We start from the raw sequence: 17,884 nt of genomic DNA on the forward strand, positions 1-17,884 counted from the left end.
GTAGCTCTGCCCGTCACTCGCACATTGTGCTGTCCTTGTTTGCCCAGCTTGAGTCCTGATGCAGTCGCACATCTTCATGTCTCTGTCAGTGAAGGCTAAGTGTGTGTGTGTGTTGTGTCTTCAGGCCTGTTGCGTCCTCACTCTGGGATTTCATGTCCTGTTAAAAGCTGTGTGTGTGTGTGTCTCAGATTCTGGTCTTAGGCTGAGGGTAATTTACAGACCTGTCAGCGGGCACACACACACACACTTTAGTGCTTCTACAGCACAACAGGTCCTCTATCAGCCAGGACACATAAATAGCGCAGGAGAGCATTAGGATGTCAGAGCGGCTCTGGACTCTCATACATTCAGCCTTTAGAGAGAGTGGAGTCTGCACACTGAATTATAAACTCCTCCACACTCCGACTTCAGGAACAGCACTGAACTTTTGGAGATTAAAGACGAGAGAGAAATCATCATCATTTCATCTTTATCTCCTTGGTGAATCTCCTCAGTATTCTCAGCGGTGTTTACCAATTGTTTATTTGTTTCATCTTTTGCTGTTGGTTATTTAGCGAGATTCAAAGCAATTAACGGCACAAAGAGTTTTATATAGCCGCCTTAATGAAATAATGATCGCTCGGTCTGCTCTTCTGATGAATTAGTGTCTCTTAATTAGGATAAAAATATATGATGTTCCTAAAATGCCGTACCTTTGATGCAAATAAAAAAAGTGTTAGAATATATAGCAAAATAAAGGAGGGATGGTTAGAGCAAAAATCATTTAATGACAGGAACAGAATTAAGATAAATCATTCTGTAAATGTAGATCTGAATGTCTTTTCCACTTTTCATAGATGGATGGATGGATGGATGGATAGTTAGATAAGCAGATGGATGGGTAGATAGATAGGCAGATGGATTGCTGGATGATCAATTGAACGGATGGATGGACAGACAGACAGACAAATAGACCGATGGATAGATAAATTAATAGATGGATGGATGGATGCATAGGTGGACAGACAGACAGATAGATAGGCAGATGGATAGATACATGGATGGATGGCTAGTTAGGCAGATAAATGTGTTGATGGATGGATGGCAGACTAATAAATCAATGGGTGAATGGACAGACAGATAGATGAATGGATGGATAAATAGATGGGTAGATGGTTTTATAGGCGGATGGATGGATGGATGGTTAGATAAGCAGATGGATGGATGGATGGATGGGCAGATGGATAGATGGAAGGATGGCTAGTTAGGCAGATGGATGGATGGACGGATAGATAGATAGGTGGATGGATGGCAGACTAATGAATCAATGGATGAATGGACAGATAGATGGAGGGATGGATAGATGGTTTGATAGGCAGATGGATGGATAGTTAGATAAGTGGATGGATGGGTGGAATGAATGGATGGATGGGCAGATGAATGGATGGGCAGATTTGATAGATGGATGGATGGATAGTTAGAAAAGCAGATAGATGGATGGATGGATGGATGGATGGATGGATAGAAAGGCAGATGGATTGCCTGATGGACAAATGAACAGATTGATGGACAGATGGATTGGTGGATCCATAGGTGGATGAATAGACAGACCGACAGACAGATAGATGGGCGGATGAATAGATGGATAGATAGACAAATGGATAGAAAGAAGGATGGATGAGTAGTTAGGTGGAAGGACGGACAGACAGATGGACGGACTAACAAATCGATGAATGAATGGACAGACAGATGGATGGATAGGTGGAGGGATAGATAGATAGATAGATAGATAGATAGATAGATAGATAGATAGATAGATAGATAGATAGATAGATAGATAGATAGATAGATAGATAGATAGATGGACAGACAGACAGACAGACAGACGGTTTTATTTCAGATGGGTTTTATTTCATATTGCAGGTTCTAATTCAAAGACAAATCTGTTTTTGGAGATTGCAGTTTTCCTCTTTAATTAATTAGCAGGCATTAATCAGCGTATTAATAGAGGAGGGGAGTATGATAGCAAACAGACCCTCCGCTGTGCCGTTCAAAGAAGCCTAATGGCTGCTCGTCTCCCAAGTTTATTTGCTAATTGCTTTGACAAGACCATTAGTGTTATTTACTCAATTCCTCCAGAGTTAGCAAAGCATCTAATCTCCATCTGCAGCTCCTCGGGCTTCCTTATTGTTAATTTCTTCATTTTCAGACATTTGAATGTATTTATTTTGACATACAGAACAGGACATGCGTCTGTGAACTGTACACTATAAATGTGCTTTTCTGTAGTAACGCAGCGCTCTCTCATTGGCTCTGGCAGGTCTTCCGCGGTTCCTCAGTCAGCCGGAGGGTGTTTCTGTTCGCAGCGGTGGGACTGAGATGCTGAGCTGTGAGGTGACGGAGGAGCTGGTCCCGTTCACCCGCTGGGACAGAGATGCTCGGCCTGTGGAGCTGGACAGCAGGGTCATTCAGCTGCCCAGCGGAGCTCTGGTCATCAGCAACGCCTCGCAGGCTGACGCCGGACTCTACCGTTGCACCATAGATGGACTCGGACCTCCCAAAACCACTGAGGAGGCAGAGCTGCAGGTGGTCACAGGTACTGACCCATCATTCAAATGATCCATTCAGATTGAGACTCCACTAAATGATTCACTTAAATGATCCATTTAGAGTATTTAGTAAAGGAATCAGTGATTCAAATGAATTATTCAGAGTGAGACTCCACTAAATGATTCACCTAAATGATCCATTTAGAGTATTTAGTAAAGGAATCACTGATTCAGATGATCCATTCAGAGTGAGACTCCACTAAATGATTCACTTAAATGATCCATTTAGAGTATTTAGTAAAGGAATCAGTGATTCAAATGAATTATTCAGAGTGAGACTCCACTAAATGATTCACCTAAATGATCCATTTAGGGTATTTAGTAAAGGAATCACTGATTCAAATGATCCATTCAGAGTGAGACTCCACTAAATGATTCACTTAAATGATCCATCAAGAGTATTTAGTAAAGGAACCACTGATTCAAATGATTGGTTCAGAGTGAGACTCCACTAAATGATTCACTTAAATAATCCATTTAGGGTATTTAGTAAAGGAATCACTGATTCAAATGATCCATTCAGAGTGAGACACCACTAAATGATTCACTTAAATGATCCATTTAGAGTATTTAGTAAAGGAATCACTGATTCAAATGATCTATTCAGAGTGAGACTCCACTAAATGATTCACTTAAATTGGGATGTAACGGTATTGTAAATACCGTCATACCGCAATATTAAATTTTTTCGATATTACCGAAGTCGCATGACTCGGTAAAACTATAGGTCTTCTGAGAAAATTTGCTCAGGCGAATGAAGCGAACGGGAGGTAGCTGGAACTTCATTTCCCATCAGCCCCGGCGTGGCCATAATCCTTTGCGGTCTGTTGTCGCTACAGATCCAGTAATGCGGAAATGGAGTGTGCTGCTAGTAGCGGAGATGAAAAAAAGATGGAAATGATCGAACCTAAAGCGGGTGTTGTCGCCGCGCGCGTGCTGAATAGCGGTGCTGTCGCGCGCGTTCTGATCAGCTGTGTTGTGGCGCGCGTATTGTAAAGCGCCGAGGGGGGGTTGAGCGCGCATACTCAAGAGAGGTGTTATCGCGCGCCTACTGAAGGGCTGGACAGGACGGAGGTTGTGTCGCGTCGCGGGGGCACTTTTGATCGTTTTGGAAGGGCATTTTCTATCCAAGACTAAAAAGGGCATGTGCACTGCACAGGTTGAGCCCTATGTGTGCACGTGCCTGCAAGTTGGGGAATACGACTAATAACAGTCATGGGGACTGCAGAAACACAGCACACTGTTCAGATTGATGCAGACATTGACTTGTACCGCAAAGAGATCTCTATCTCACTCATGGTTTGTCCTCTCAAGTGGGGGAAAGACAATGCACAACGTTACCCCACTGCTGTCAACATGGGCCAAGTCATATCTCTCTTGTCCCAGAATCCTCAGTCCCAAATGAGAGGGGTTTTTTCTGTTGCAGGGGACATTGTAAATACCCAGAGATCCCAGCTTTTACCAGATTATAGTTATATGATAATTTTCCTTTAAACCCATCTCTATCTAAGTGAGTGATTAAATGTTGAATGTGATGAGTTTTTAACAATACTAAATTGAAACTTTATTTTTTTACATGGTTTAATAATTTTTTGTTATTAAAATTGAAGTTCCTGTTTCAAAGCTTACAGATAGATGACTAATTTGTATGTCATTGACACTTTTGGCACTTTTTTGGAGTATTTTCAAAAGTTTTTTTTTTCCTGTAAATGATTCAATAAATACCGTACCGTGACATTCATACCGAGGTATTACCGTACCGTGAAATTCTGATACCGTTACATCCCTACACTTAAATGATCCATCAAGAGTATTTAGTAAAGGAACCACTGATTCAAATGATTGGTTCAGAGTGAGACACCACTAAATGATTCACTTAAATGATCCATTTAGAGTATTTAGTAAGGGAATCACTGATTCAAATGATCCATTCAGAGTGAATCTTCAGTAAATGAGTAACCGATTCAAATGATCCATTCAGAGTTAGACTCCACTAAATGAATCACTGAATCAAATCCATTCAGATTGAGTATTTAGTAAATGAGTCACTGATTCAAACGATATGTTCAGAGTCAGACTCCAGTAACTTATGCACTTATGCTCTTAACAAATGGGAGGCACACATGCAAACTAATGTAATTCCTTCAGCGTTGATGAGTACACTCATATTAAAGCTGACAGTCTGCAGTTAAAGCACATCTTGTTCGTTTTAGAACAAGTTCAAATCCATTGTGTTGGTGTATTGAGCCAAAAATGTTAGAATTGTGCCGATGCCCAAATATTTATGGACCTAACTGCATATATATTTTACAGTTAAAATCACTGCTGTTTTTTTTAGAGTGTATATTTGCACAGTCATATTGATGTGTGTGTGTGTGTGTTCTTGCAGATTCAGGTGCTGGGGAAAAGCTGGAGACCCTCCAGGGTCCGGTTGCAGTGGCGAAGGTTGTCGGGGAGAGTGTGTTGTTGCCATGCGTGATGAAGGGACACCCAATACCGGCAATTCGCTGGACATTTAATGACCAACCGATTGAGGAAGCGTAAGTGAATCAGAACTTCATCTGTACTAAGCATGGGCCAGTATAAGAGTCTGACACTATGATAACCTTCGTATTGTGATTACTGCTCTAAAATAAGCTCTTATTAAATGTCTCGGGGGGGGGGGGAAAAACACAATATATTTAATTTTAAGAAACATTTACAATATTTTAGAGCTGTAAACATGTCAGGCTAAATAATGAAACTAAATTCTTGACTTCTGCTGACTTCATTAGTTTCAAAAGCACTGATTTCTGTACACCTTGGGAAGACGTCATTGATATCTTTCTGTTCTGTGGATATAACTAAGCCACTGTATTTGGCACGCTTGTATGTTGGAGCAAGTCATTGACAACACATTAAAACCACCAACAAAGCAAAAAAAAAATTCAGATGTATGAAACACTGCATACGCTGAATCTCACGCATATTCTTTTGTACATCCGAATGAACGTGAAACTGAGCGCAACATGCACGAGCACAAAACCCCTCCCTGCCTCCTCCCCCGTATGAATATGCTAATGACTCTACTTTGGAAAAACCCAACGAAAAAGCAATGGCAAAAGCAAACAAGAAGAGAAACTTTGAACAGAATGTGAATTGGAGGTGCTGCTTTCGGAGGTAGACCGGAGAAAAGCGGTGTTATTTGCAAGTTTGTTCTCCGGAATTAACAACAAAAGAAAAAAATATAGTGGGAGAGTTTAGCTGATGCGGTCAACACAGTTGGGTCTGAACATCGCACTGAGTGAATTAAAAAGAAATAGTGTGGTTTATAGGCGTAAAATGTTGCAGTACTCACAACAGTCTCAGTGGCGCAGCTCGTAAGACGCATGTCAACATGTTTTGACACGTTCGAGCATGAACTCGGCTCGAATCCAGCGTCTGATGAACTCTTTCTTTTTTTTCTCCCGCTACATATCAGATTTTGCCCACTATTTATCACGAGAAAGAAAAGTAGGAATCATTAATAAGTTTGTGCATCATATTTTATTTGCACATTTATTGAATGGAAATGTTTCTGATTCACGCATGCAAATTCATCTTCAGATAGTGTCTTTATAGCAATGTGTGTGCGGTAGATCGCTCAGATTACATTGGGAAAACAGGCGACTGCTGCAAATTGTGCTTTAATGTTTGGCTGGTCAACTGTATGGTATGGAAACCTTATATACCTGCTGAACCCGTCTCATACAGCTGCCATTGCAAGGCTCAGACACTTTGTAGAGAGGAATTTAACACAACTGCCTCTAGGAGTCGCCAATGGAAATAAAACAGACACGCACAAAAAATGTGCGTACGCCAGCCATGAAGCTGCCGTGGAGCTGCGCACATTCCCACGTTCAGTTCATCATTAGTAAATCCAAACGTGAGCGATTCTGAGCGTGAAACCTGGCGTACGCAAAGTTTTTGTGCGTACGCAGCGTTGATACATGAGGCCCCAGAACATTTTTAGCGGTTTATACACCTTTTCCAAACAACGCTAAACATTGAAACTGGTTATCCCATGCGTAAATCTGTAGACTCCTCCACTGGAACACATGCAGCAGAAAAGCCTGTGTGTAAGATGTGCGCACAGGTAGACTCTCAGAGCTCTGTAGTCTCTCAAATACACCCTCATTCACCCACACACTGCCAGCGCTCTCCGTTCCTCGTGTGGTTTGGCATACTAACGCACGCTCGCTCCTGCTCAGCGCCACAGAGCACACAAAAAGAGTCAATTCAGTCGCTCCTAATCGACTATTCAGCGTCTGACTAAATTCCTCAGCGTAAAATATCCTTATTATCTAGCGGCGGTAATTACTGACGCCTGTGTAAACGGATGTTACAGAAGCGCCCGGCTTTTCCACGTGGCCATTGTGTGATTTAGCATGTGCTCTGCATGGTCATTATGCAACACAGCCTCGTTGGAAATAAGTGTGAAACTGCAGAAACATATGATTGACCTTTTCTTCATGTACAGTTGAAGTCGGAATTAATAGGCCCCTGAATTATTAGCCCCCCCTGTTTTTTTTGTTCCTCAATTTCTGTTTGATGGAGTGCAGATTGTTTTAGCACATTTCTGATCACAATAGTTTTAATAACTCATCTCTAATAACTGATGTATTTTATCTTTGCCATGCTGACAGTAAATAATATTTGACTAGGTATTTTTCAAGACACTTCTATACAGCTTAAAGAGACATTTAAAGTGTTAACTAGGCAGGTTAGGGTAGTTAGGCAAGTTATTGTATAACGATGGTTTGTTCTGTAGACTATCGTAAAATATATAGCTTAAAGGGGCTAATAATATTGACCTTAAAATGGTGTTTAAAAAATTAAAAACTGCTTTTATTCTAGCCGAAATAAAGCAAATAAGACTTTCTCCAGAGGAAAAAGAGGTCCCACTTTATATTAAGTGGCCTTAACTAATATGTACTTACACAGGAATTAATAGTTTGTTACAATGTGCTTATTGTGTAAATACATGTATTTCTTGTGGACTGCTTGATTAAATACCTGTATGTAATTACATCTGTAACTAACTTCTGTAACTACGTTTGTAAATACACTGTTGACCATCCCTTACACCTTAACCCACCCTAAAACCTACCCATACCAGCAAACCTGTCCATAACCCAACCTCTATCCCAACTCAAGAGCACCACAAGTGTTCTCAAATACATTATAAACACCGTAAGTACATTGTATTTCTTTTTTTGATGTAAGTACATAGTAGCTAAGGACAATTAATATAAAGTGGGACATAAAAAATATTACCACACATACTGTGAACATATCTTTAATCTGGTCAACATCTATTGGGTATGCAGAACTGGAAGGGATGTGATAATGGGGGAAAAAATGGGTGGATAAAAAAAAAACTGAGTGGGAGAAAAAATGTGTGAGAGAAAAAATGATAGGGGGAAAAAAAAAAAAAAAAAAAAAAAAATATATATATATATATATATATATATATATATATAAAATATATATATATATATATATATATATATATATATATATATATATATATATATATATATTTATTTATTTATTTATTATTTATTTATTTTTTTGTAAGTTTTTGCGTTCCCCCACAAAACTGTTTTTTCACAAACACTTCCTGTTCACTACAGACATGTCAACCCTCCCGTTTTTGCCAGAATTCTCCCGTATTTTTCCATTCCATCCCGCTATCATCCTATCATTAAGTATTTTCTCATATTTCCCATGTATTTTTAATCTTGAAAGCACATTGAAGCGAATATAAAAATGTCTGCATTCACTTTCTTTCCATAAAAGTTGTGCGTTGATCATCGCCCTTCATATGCAACCTCTGAATCAGTGAATGCATGTAAACGGACGCTCTCCGTATGATTACCTGATCCCAGATCAGCTTTTGTACACTGATCGACGCACAGCTATTACGGAAAGAAAGTGAACGCAGACATTTTGAATATTCATTTCAGTGTGCTTTCAAGATTAAAAATACACAAGAAATATGGGAAAATACTTCATGATAGGATGATAGCAGGATAGAATGGTAAAATACAGGAGAATCCCAGCAAAACCTGGAGGCTTGAAATATATGAAGTGAACAGGAAGTGCTTGTGGAAAAACGCTTTGCGAGAGAACACAAAAACTTTAAAAAAAAAACAATAAATAAATAAAATTACTATCAGTTTTTTCCCTCTCACCCATTTTTTTTCCCCACCATCACGTCCCTTCTGAGTTTTTGTATTTGTAAAATATTTGATTAAGAAAATAAGTAAATTCAAAGGGGGCTAATAATTCTGACTTCAACTAAATAAGCAGACCCAGCCATTGGAATCTTTTTGGTTGGAGACTTTCGCTTTCATTCACTTCTATTGATTTTTAGTTGTTAAAAATGGCTTGTTATGATGCTTGATGTTGCAAACTGATTATATTAGTCTACTATTTATGTAGAGTCATGAACACGCTTGTTTGTAGAGCGAGTAGTTTGACCGTTTTCTGCCGTTTATTATTATCATTTCTCCCATAGGCAAAATAAGGTCTATAACATACATTTCAAGAGTTTCCACTTAGATATGCTTAGCGTTTATAGCAGGTTTGGCATGCTGTCCCGAGAGAGAACCCTGAGCTCGGAGATACTTGAGCCCAAAGGCTCCCATCCCGGTCAATAAACATATAATCCGAGATGAGGTATGTCTCTAGAGCTCCCCTCTTGGAGAAAAAGGTGGAGATGGGGTGGAAGGGGGATTCTTCCAAAACAAAGATAGAGCAGTAAGGAAAAAAACAATCCTCTCCAGGGGGGATGATTATTCGGTCAAAATGATTATTCGGTCATCGAATACAGGTTTAAGTTTCTTTTTTCTGCTGAACACAAAACAGTTGACTGTTTTAGTCCTATCACTTTAAAATAAAAAACACTGTACATATTTAGGCTAAAACACTGATTTATTTATTTATGTACGTACGTATGTTTATACTTTAATTTTAGTTGTCTTTTGTCTTTGGTTTTTTTCTTTTGTCTGTGTTTTATATATCTATATTTATATACGGTCTTATTCTGTAAACAATGTATGTTCTTAACTGTTTGTTCTTAATTGTTTTGTTTTATTTATTTTTACTGTCTGTTTAGACAATGCTGTAGCACCTTTTATGGCCAAGACAAATTTCCTCTCGGGGACAAATAAAGTTAAACCTAAAACAAATCCTCATTGCACTTAACAAGTTTACAATGATAATAAAGCTTAGCAAGTTTTAATGATTAATGAAGGGATTATAATGCTTTGTTTCGTTATTTCATATTCATTTTTAAGTCGCAGGGTATTTACAGCTACTGTATATTTCTGTCCGTTCACATCCCGTCCCTTTGTGCCCCCTGGTGGCACAGTCGCAAACTGCTGTTACACCTAAAAACATGCTTAATCCATTAGTCCCGAAGCTGCATCACGTGCAGCAGTAATGGTCATATTGAACTGTCACCTACTGTATTTTAAAGAAAGCTGAAAACCTCTAACCATTGAGTTTTATTGTATTTCTTTCTTCCCTAGTGGTGACAGGTTTTTACATTATTCAAAGTGTGTTCTGTTATGTTGAACATTAAAAAAAGAAACTCATTTATATCCACTTGTAATCACTTGAGGGTGAGTAAGTAGTAAGTATACTGCCATTTTTACCCTCATAAAGCTGCAGAATCCCTGTACAGTGAGCATGTCTCTGTGTGTCGGAGTGTGCAGTATAGCTGCTGTCCTCAGTTTTCCAGATGAGTGTTGGCTGTTGACATGAATAATGGAGAACGGACTGAATTGTCCCGCATGTAAATGTGCTGTCAGCGGCGCAGCGCTCTGTCATTCATTATTACACCCTCTGCGATGGTAAATTCACCCTGATGTGATTTCACCGCCGGCTTTGGTGATGTTTGCATTGTGGACGTGCAAACGCGATTACACGCTTTTTATTGGCACTTTGTCGGAATTCATTTCTGAAGCCTCTTGTGTTTTATTTCTCCACAGTAGGATTATCTTTAGGAGATTTTAGCGGAACTGTTACAGGTTTTTAATCACTTTAGGTTGAGGTTTTTATTATTTTTATTATTTTTTTATCTTGGTTCACTTAAATCTGTGTAGTTTGTACTCATATTCAGTTAACACATTTGTTTATTTGTTTTATTTTAGAATTTGCGAACTCTGAAGATTTTTTTTTATTGTAGTATAAAATCAAATATGTATAATTATAATATTCTATTATCTTTCCAATGCTTTCCAAAATAAATTAGAATAATTATTATTACTATTATTATTATTACTTTTTAAAAAATGTAATATTTATTTATTTATTTAAAAAATATGTATTTATTATTAATAATAATAATAATATTTTTTATAAACACGTTTGTTTTATTTTATTATTTCTAAACTTTGAAAAAAAATATAATTTTACTTATGAGGAAGCTTAACTGATTAAAAACCTAAAACACAAATCTTACGTTGTTATATTCAAATTTAAATAATTAGATTAGACAACAGTACAACATTTACAGTTATATCATTTTTAATATAATAATATATAATTATATTATAATTCATAATTAAAATATTCTATTACTTTTTCAATAGAAAATGTAAATTTTATTTTACAAAAGTAATTATTTACTTTTAATTTAATTAATTAGTATTTATTTGTAATATAAACATTTGTTTATTTGTATTATTTTATTTGTATTGTTTATTATTTTGTTATTTCTGAAATCTGAAATAATTTTACTAAAAACTTAACTAATTAATTGAAAACATGAAACACAAATTTGCAATTTAAATAAATAAATTGGACAACTTTACAACCTTTGCAATTATATAAATTTTAGATAATAATACATAATTATTGTAATTTATGGTTATAATATTCTATTACCTTTCCAATGCTTTTCGAAAGAAAATGTAATATTTTTCTTTTTACAAAAGTTAATTTTTAATTTTTTAAAAATTTATTAAATATTTTTATAATGATTATAATAATAATAATTATTATTATTATTTTATTATAGATATGTTTTACTGCTTTAACAATTGCATTCTACTGTCTAAAAATAAAACTTCATTTTAAATGAACACATTTGTTTATTTGTTTTACTTTATTCCTGAATGTTGAACTGAACTGATTAATTAAAACAAAAAGCACAATTTTACATTTTTATATTCAGTGTTAATTAATAATTAAATTAAACGACTGTACACTTTATTACCTTTCCAATGCTTTTCCAAAAGAAAATGTAATATTTATTTTTATAAATACAATATTTATTTAGTTAAAGTATGTTTATTATAAATAATAATAATAGTAATATTACTACTAACAATAATAATAATAATTATTATTAATGCTATTATCACTGCTTTAACGATTAAAATCAAATGTTGTATTTTTCTTTTACAAATGCAACATTTATTTAGTTAATGAATTTGTTTAAATAGGTATAATTTAATAATAATTATTATCATTATTGTTGTTATTATTACTATTATTGCTGCTTTAGTGATAACATTCTACTGTCCAAAAGGTATAGGCCTTTATTTCTGTCTAAGGCCCAATCCCAAATCTGTTTTTTACCTCTAATATTTTCCCTTCCCCTTGAAACAGAATGTGAAGGGGAAGGGCTTCCAAATTTACTCCTAAGTAACGGGACTGCACTACAACACCTGCACATTTTATCATATGTCATCGCAAGCTCTTGCTTCATTTCAGATCAGACGATCGCTGTAGACAGCTGTAGTTATTCTAGTTGTGTTCATTTTTAGTATTTATCTTCAGGAAATCACTGAAGGCAGCGATATAATGTGGCAATAAGCTCATAACTGTACTGTGTATTCACATCGTAGCCATAATTATCTAAACACTTGGGTCTAAATGAGTAACTGGTGGCTATGAACAAGGCAGAGTTTTTCAGTCCGTGTCAGAATGCAGATGTGCTGTTGTAGGTATTGAATGTTAGCTGACGTTAGCATGCGTCCTCTAGATGCGCTGAATGATGGCCTGTTTCTGACGGTTGCTGTGCTAATAATATTGTGGATTAAGCTGCAGATCCCTGCTGCGGCCCATGCAAAATTAATGATGTTGTTCTGCCTTTTATACGTCTTATTTTGGAGAGCAGTTTGGGAGTTGCGGCGGGAAAGAGCTTTGAGGAGAGAAATCCAGAGAGGGAGATGAGAAATGTAAATCTGGAGGTGTGAAGCAACAATACTGTAGTGACTTTACTTGCGTCTGATCAAACGCTGGGGTTTACTGCTTACATAAGCTGCAGCTCTGCAACAGGTCTACAATACAGCTGGAGCTTTTGAGGATCTGTTGCTGTTTTCTCCTTAAGAATGACTTTTTTTTTTGTTAATATTAAAAATATTATTATTATTATTAACCAGTTAAACTCTGCGTGCCCGGTATCTGGGACAAAATGACGTCATCGGGAGAATAACTATAGATTTAAGAGGTCTGTCTGCATCAATAACACCATATGATCTACTGGGTGAAAGCTTAGAATGTCTATTTTCAACTGATGCACATCACTTTGATATTTGTTGTACTGTAACAAAGTTATTTGCACTTAGGGTGCTGTCACATCTGTAGTTCGCTTCATTTGGTCCGGATCAAGGGCAATAAATGATACATTGTTGCATTTTCTGCCGTTTTTGGGTCGTTTTCACACCACACTGCTGGCATCTCTCATTGGCCAGATGTTGTTAAACCTATTTCCTAAACTGCTTATTGATTGGTCAGAATTCACGTGCGGGAAAATGCCAGTGAACTCCCGCAGGTAAACAAAACCTTTTACTCTGGAGGGACGACTGCGCTGGCTGATTGTATCCCTGCTTTAGACAAACTATACATTACGAAAATGAAGCGCGGCCGCGGCTGGAAAACAGTGTTTAATGCATCGCTCGTCACTTCAGGAGGAGACGTGAATTAATTTAGCTAAACTGCGACATGCTCATCGGAAAATTACCAACGATCCATCAGGTAATGTTTTCCCCTCTCTCTCTGTCAACAAATATTTTTCCTCCATATCCCATGATGCACAGCGCATCGGCCTACGGCAGCTGGATGTCCAAAAAACGCAGTACTTTTTGCGTTTGGACCTGTTTTAGTACGGATCATATTCTCACCACAAACGAACTGCTCCAGGGTTCGTTTGAAAGCGTACCGAGACCACCTCTTCAAGCAGGTCTCGGTACGCTTATTTGGTCCGCTTTCGGTGCGCACTCAAGTACGATTGCTGCGTTCACACCTGCCCAAACGAACAGTACCAAAAGGGGAAACGAACTCTAGTGCGATTCAATCGAACTAAATAAGGCAGGTGTGAAAGCACACTTAATTTACACTCGATGTATAATATCTCAATGGCAAGTAATACATCAAATTAAAGCTCCCATTCCCAATAATAAGGATCCATCGTTATTTTTATTGATTTACAATCACATATCCAACAGTCTTCGAATAAATCATAAAGTATAAACTCGTTTTTTGCAAACAAGCTACATCATCTTTTACCTTAGGTTGTCCTCTGCAAAACGAGTCCATTTTCAGCGTTTTCTGAGGATGTGTGCATCAGTAAACCCCTGCTGTGTCTTGTAAGTGCCAAACGCAACAAATTAGGGTCATGATATTCCAAAATTCGGGAAAATATGATAGCTTCGACCCATCCAGATGGAATACATACCACTGGAATGGTGAGATCAGCCAATCAGTGAAGGATATTGCATGACAAACAGGAAGAGAGGTGTCCAAAACAGAGTGCAGAAAAGTCACAGATCAGAAGCAAAAAAGATTTCCCACCCTTTTTCAAAAATAAGTATGCAATTCGTCCTAATGACATGCTGATTTAGCATTTTACTATGTATGTGTAAATAACCGTTTACAATTTTTGCATATTTTAATTATAGTACAGGGCTCGACAATAAGGACTGCCCGGGGCCAGCGTGCGAGACACTCGGGCCAGTGTACAGAATGTTACTGGCCCGATCGGGCCAGTGCTGCCTTGTCACAAGTTTGGCTGCGACTGTCTGTCAATTGCATGCAAATACAATCAAGGGTGCTTTTACACATAGACGTTTGTTTCGGAATCTGTCTCGTTTACCCCGTTAGCGCGGATTGTTTGGCATATGTGAATCCAGCAATCGCGCTCGCATACGCTAAATCAATCAGTCCGAGATCGCCTAAATGAGACGGTCTCTGCTCTATTGAGCGGATCGATTGTAGTGAGAAAACAAAAGAATGCAGCGAACTAACGACGCAGGATATATCACAGTGTATTATGATTGTGTAATAGCCATATATACGGCTATATGAAGAGAGAATGATGAATAGGGCGAGATGTCATTCCTACCGGAAAATGTGTGCTTCATTTCTAATGCGAAAGTGAAACCATGCTGTACTGTTACTAAGAGCTGTTTATCCGTTAGGAAAATTGACCGAACTTACCATCTGATAATATTTCCATATATTAATCTCATAATATGTTGTGTTAGGCCTGTTGTTTTGTTCATTTCCGCTCTTGGCAGCTCGAAAAAAAAGATCATTGATCTGCTTCGCGACCTGATGCAGTCTCTGTTCATCTGCTATGTCTCTCTATAATTTTAAGCCTATATGCAGAATTTTAGGCAACGTTTCTTAAATAGATTGATTAATTCAATAGATCGATTTTTACAAAACTTGACAATTGAAATGAGGCTCTGTATGAGAGAGGCTGACCTCTCTGTTTTTTATTTGGTGACGATGCCTGTGGGGTGTAAAAATTAAAGTGCACATTTTTGCTTATAACATATTCCATACACAACTGCTAAATGTTTGGGGTCAGTATGATTGTTAAATATGTTAAAATAAGCTTCTCCTGCTCACCGAGACTGCATTTATTTCATCATAAATACAGCAAAATTGTGAAATGTTGCACTATAAAATAACTGTTTAACAGTAGTTTATAGTTTAATTTAATCATTTGAACATTGATTTTAAAGAAATATCTTCAGAAATCACTAACATTAATTAGGCTGGCTTGTGTAGCAAGCCAGACTACTGTTATCCTATTAAACTTATTATTATTATTAGGCTGGCTTGTGTAGCAAGCCAGACTACTGTTATCCTATTAAACTTATTATTATTAGGCTGGCTTGTGTAGCAAGCCAGACTACTGTTATCCTATTAAACTTAATATTATTATTATATTTTCTTCTTCTGAGACTAAAAATTAAACTCTATCTCGTCCTAGGCCTTTCAAGCTATGACCATCAAACTCGGGTCAGACCTTTGAACTATTCTGACTCGAGTTGCTATATCCTTTCCGACTGATCCGACTTTCGGTTTCCCGAAAAACGTCCCGGGACCGTCGGAAAAATCCCATAGACGTAACATTGGATCAAACTTTGCGACCTCATAACTCCGCGTCAGAATGTCACACAGACTTCTAACTGGGCTCATTTAACTCAGACTATCAAACTGCCAATGACTGATCACCTTTAAACTTTCTGGCCACGCCCTAGCAACCACTTTTGGACCCTAGAAACCGTCCCATAGACTTCCATTGCAAAAGACTCTCATTGACTTTACATTGGATCAAACTTTGTGAGCTCATAACTCTGCATCAAACTGTCCTACAGACTAATGATTGAGCTCATTTAACTCAGTCTAGCCAGCAGCCAATCACTGATGGCCTTTTAACTTTCTAGCCACACCCTAACAACCAGATACTGCACCCTAGCAACTGTCCCATAGACTGCCATTAAAGAGGTTCAGACTGATATTGTCATGCTGCAGTGTGATAGAGACATGGGGGTTGTTTTTAACTGTTCATACTGGCAAGAAGCTTTGATACATCATCAGTCTAAGCTGTCAATCAACTCCATAGCAACAAAACAGACTAACCTAGCAACGATATGACACCAGCTATATCTCAGCATCAGAACATCGTAGAGAGGCGGGGGTTGGCTTGTTTGACTCATGCTCATACACCATCTATCTATCTATCTATCTATCTATCTATCTATCTATCTATCTATCTATCTATCTATCTATCTATCTATCTATCTATCTATCTATCTATCTATCTATCTATCTCTATCTATCTATCTATCTACATCTTTCTATCTATCTATCTATCTATCTATCTATCTATCTATCTATCTATCTATCTATCTATCTATCATGCTAACAATATGCTAAGTCATGCTAGAAACATGTTAGTTACATGCTAATTCATGCTAGAATCATGCTAGTCACATGCTAATTCATGCTAGAATCATGCTAGTCACATGCTAATTTATACTAGAATCATGCTAACAACATGCTAATTCATGCTAGTATCATGCTATTCACATGCTAATTCATGCTAGAATCATGCTAGTAACATTCAAATTGATGTTAGAATCATGCTAACAACATGCTAATTCATGCTAGAATCATGCTAGTAACATGCTAATTCATGCTAGAATCATGCTAACAACATGCTAATTCATGCTAGAATCATGCTAGTAACATGCTAATTCATACTAGAATCATGCTAACAACATGCTAATTCATGCTAGAATCATGCTAGGAACATGCTAATTCATGCTAGAATCATGCTAACAACATGCTAATTCATGCTAGAATCATGCTAGTAACATGCTAATTCATGCTAGAATAATGCTAGTAACATGCTAATTTATGCTAGAATCATGCTAGTAACATGCTAATTCATGCTAAAATCATACTAGTAACATGCTAATTCATGCTAGAATCATGCTAACAACATGCTAATTCATGCTAATTCATGCTAGAATCATGCTAGTAGCATGCTAATTCATGCTAGAATCATGCTAACAACATGCTAATTTATGCTAGAATCATGCTAGTAACATGCTAATTCATGCTAAAATCATGCTAGTAACATGCTAATTCATGCTAGAATCATGCTAACAACATGCTAATTCATGCTAGAATCATGCTAGTAACATGCTAATTCATGCTAGAATCATGCTAACAACATGCTAATTCATGCTAGAATCATGCTAGTAACATGCTAATTCATGCTAGAATAATGCTAGTAACATGCTAATTTATGCTAGAATCATGCTAGTAACATGCTAATTCATGCTAGAATCATGCTAACAACATGCTAATTCATGCTAGAATCATGCTAGTAGCATGCTAATTCATGCTAGAATCATGCTAACAACATGCTAATTTATGCTAGAATCATGCTAGTAACATGCTAATTCATGCTAAAATCATGCTAGTAACATGCTAATTCATGCTAGAATCATGCTAAC

General features: G+C 37.2%; 1 protein-coding gene across 18 annotated transcripts in view; it reads left to right on the plus strand.

The window, feature by feature from the left end:
- neo1b (neogenin 1b) overlaps positions 1-17,884 on the plus strand; it is a 301,615-nt gene that overhangs the window by 144,211 nt on the left and 139,520 nt on the right. For all 18 annotated transcript variants that reach the window (XM_087311362.1, XM_087311359.1, XM_087311371.1 and 15 more), the window contains exons 3-4: positions 2,300-2,575; positions 4,978-5,128. In XM_087311362.1, the coding sequence (XP_087167488.1) occupies positions 2,300-2,575; positions 4,978-5,128 (427 nt within the window). The remainder of the gene's footprint in view (positions 1-2,299; positions 2,576-4,977; positions 5,129-17,884) is intronic.

The sequence above is a fragment of the Danio rerio genome, chromosome 25 (assembly GCF_052040795.2).
Source record: "Danio rerio strain M-AB ecotype USA chromosome 25, GRCz13ab, whole genome shotgun sequence".
In the NCBI taxonomy this organism is placed as follows: domain Eukaryota; kingdom Metazoa; phylum Chordata; class Actinopteri; order Cypriniformes; family Danionidae; genus Danio; species Danio rerio.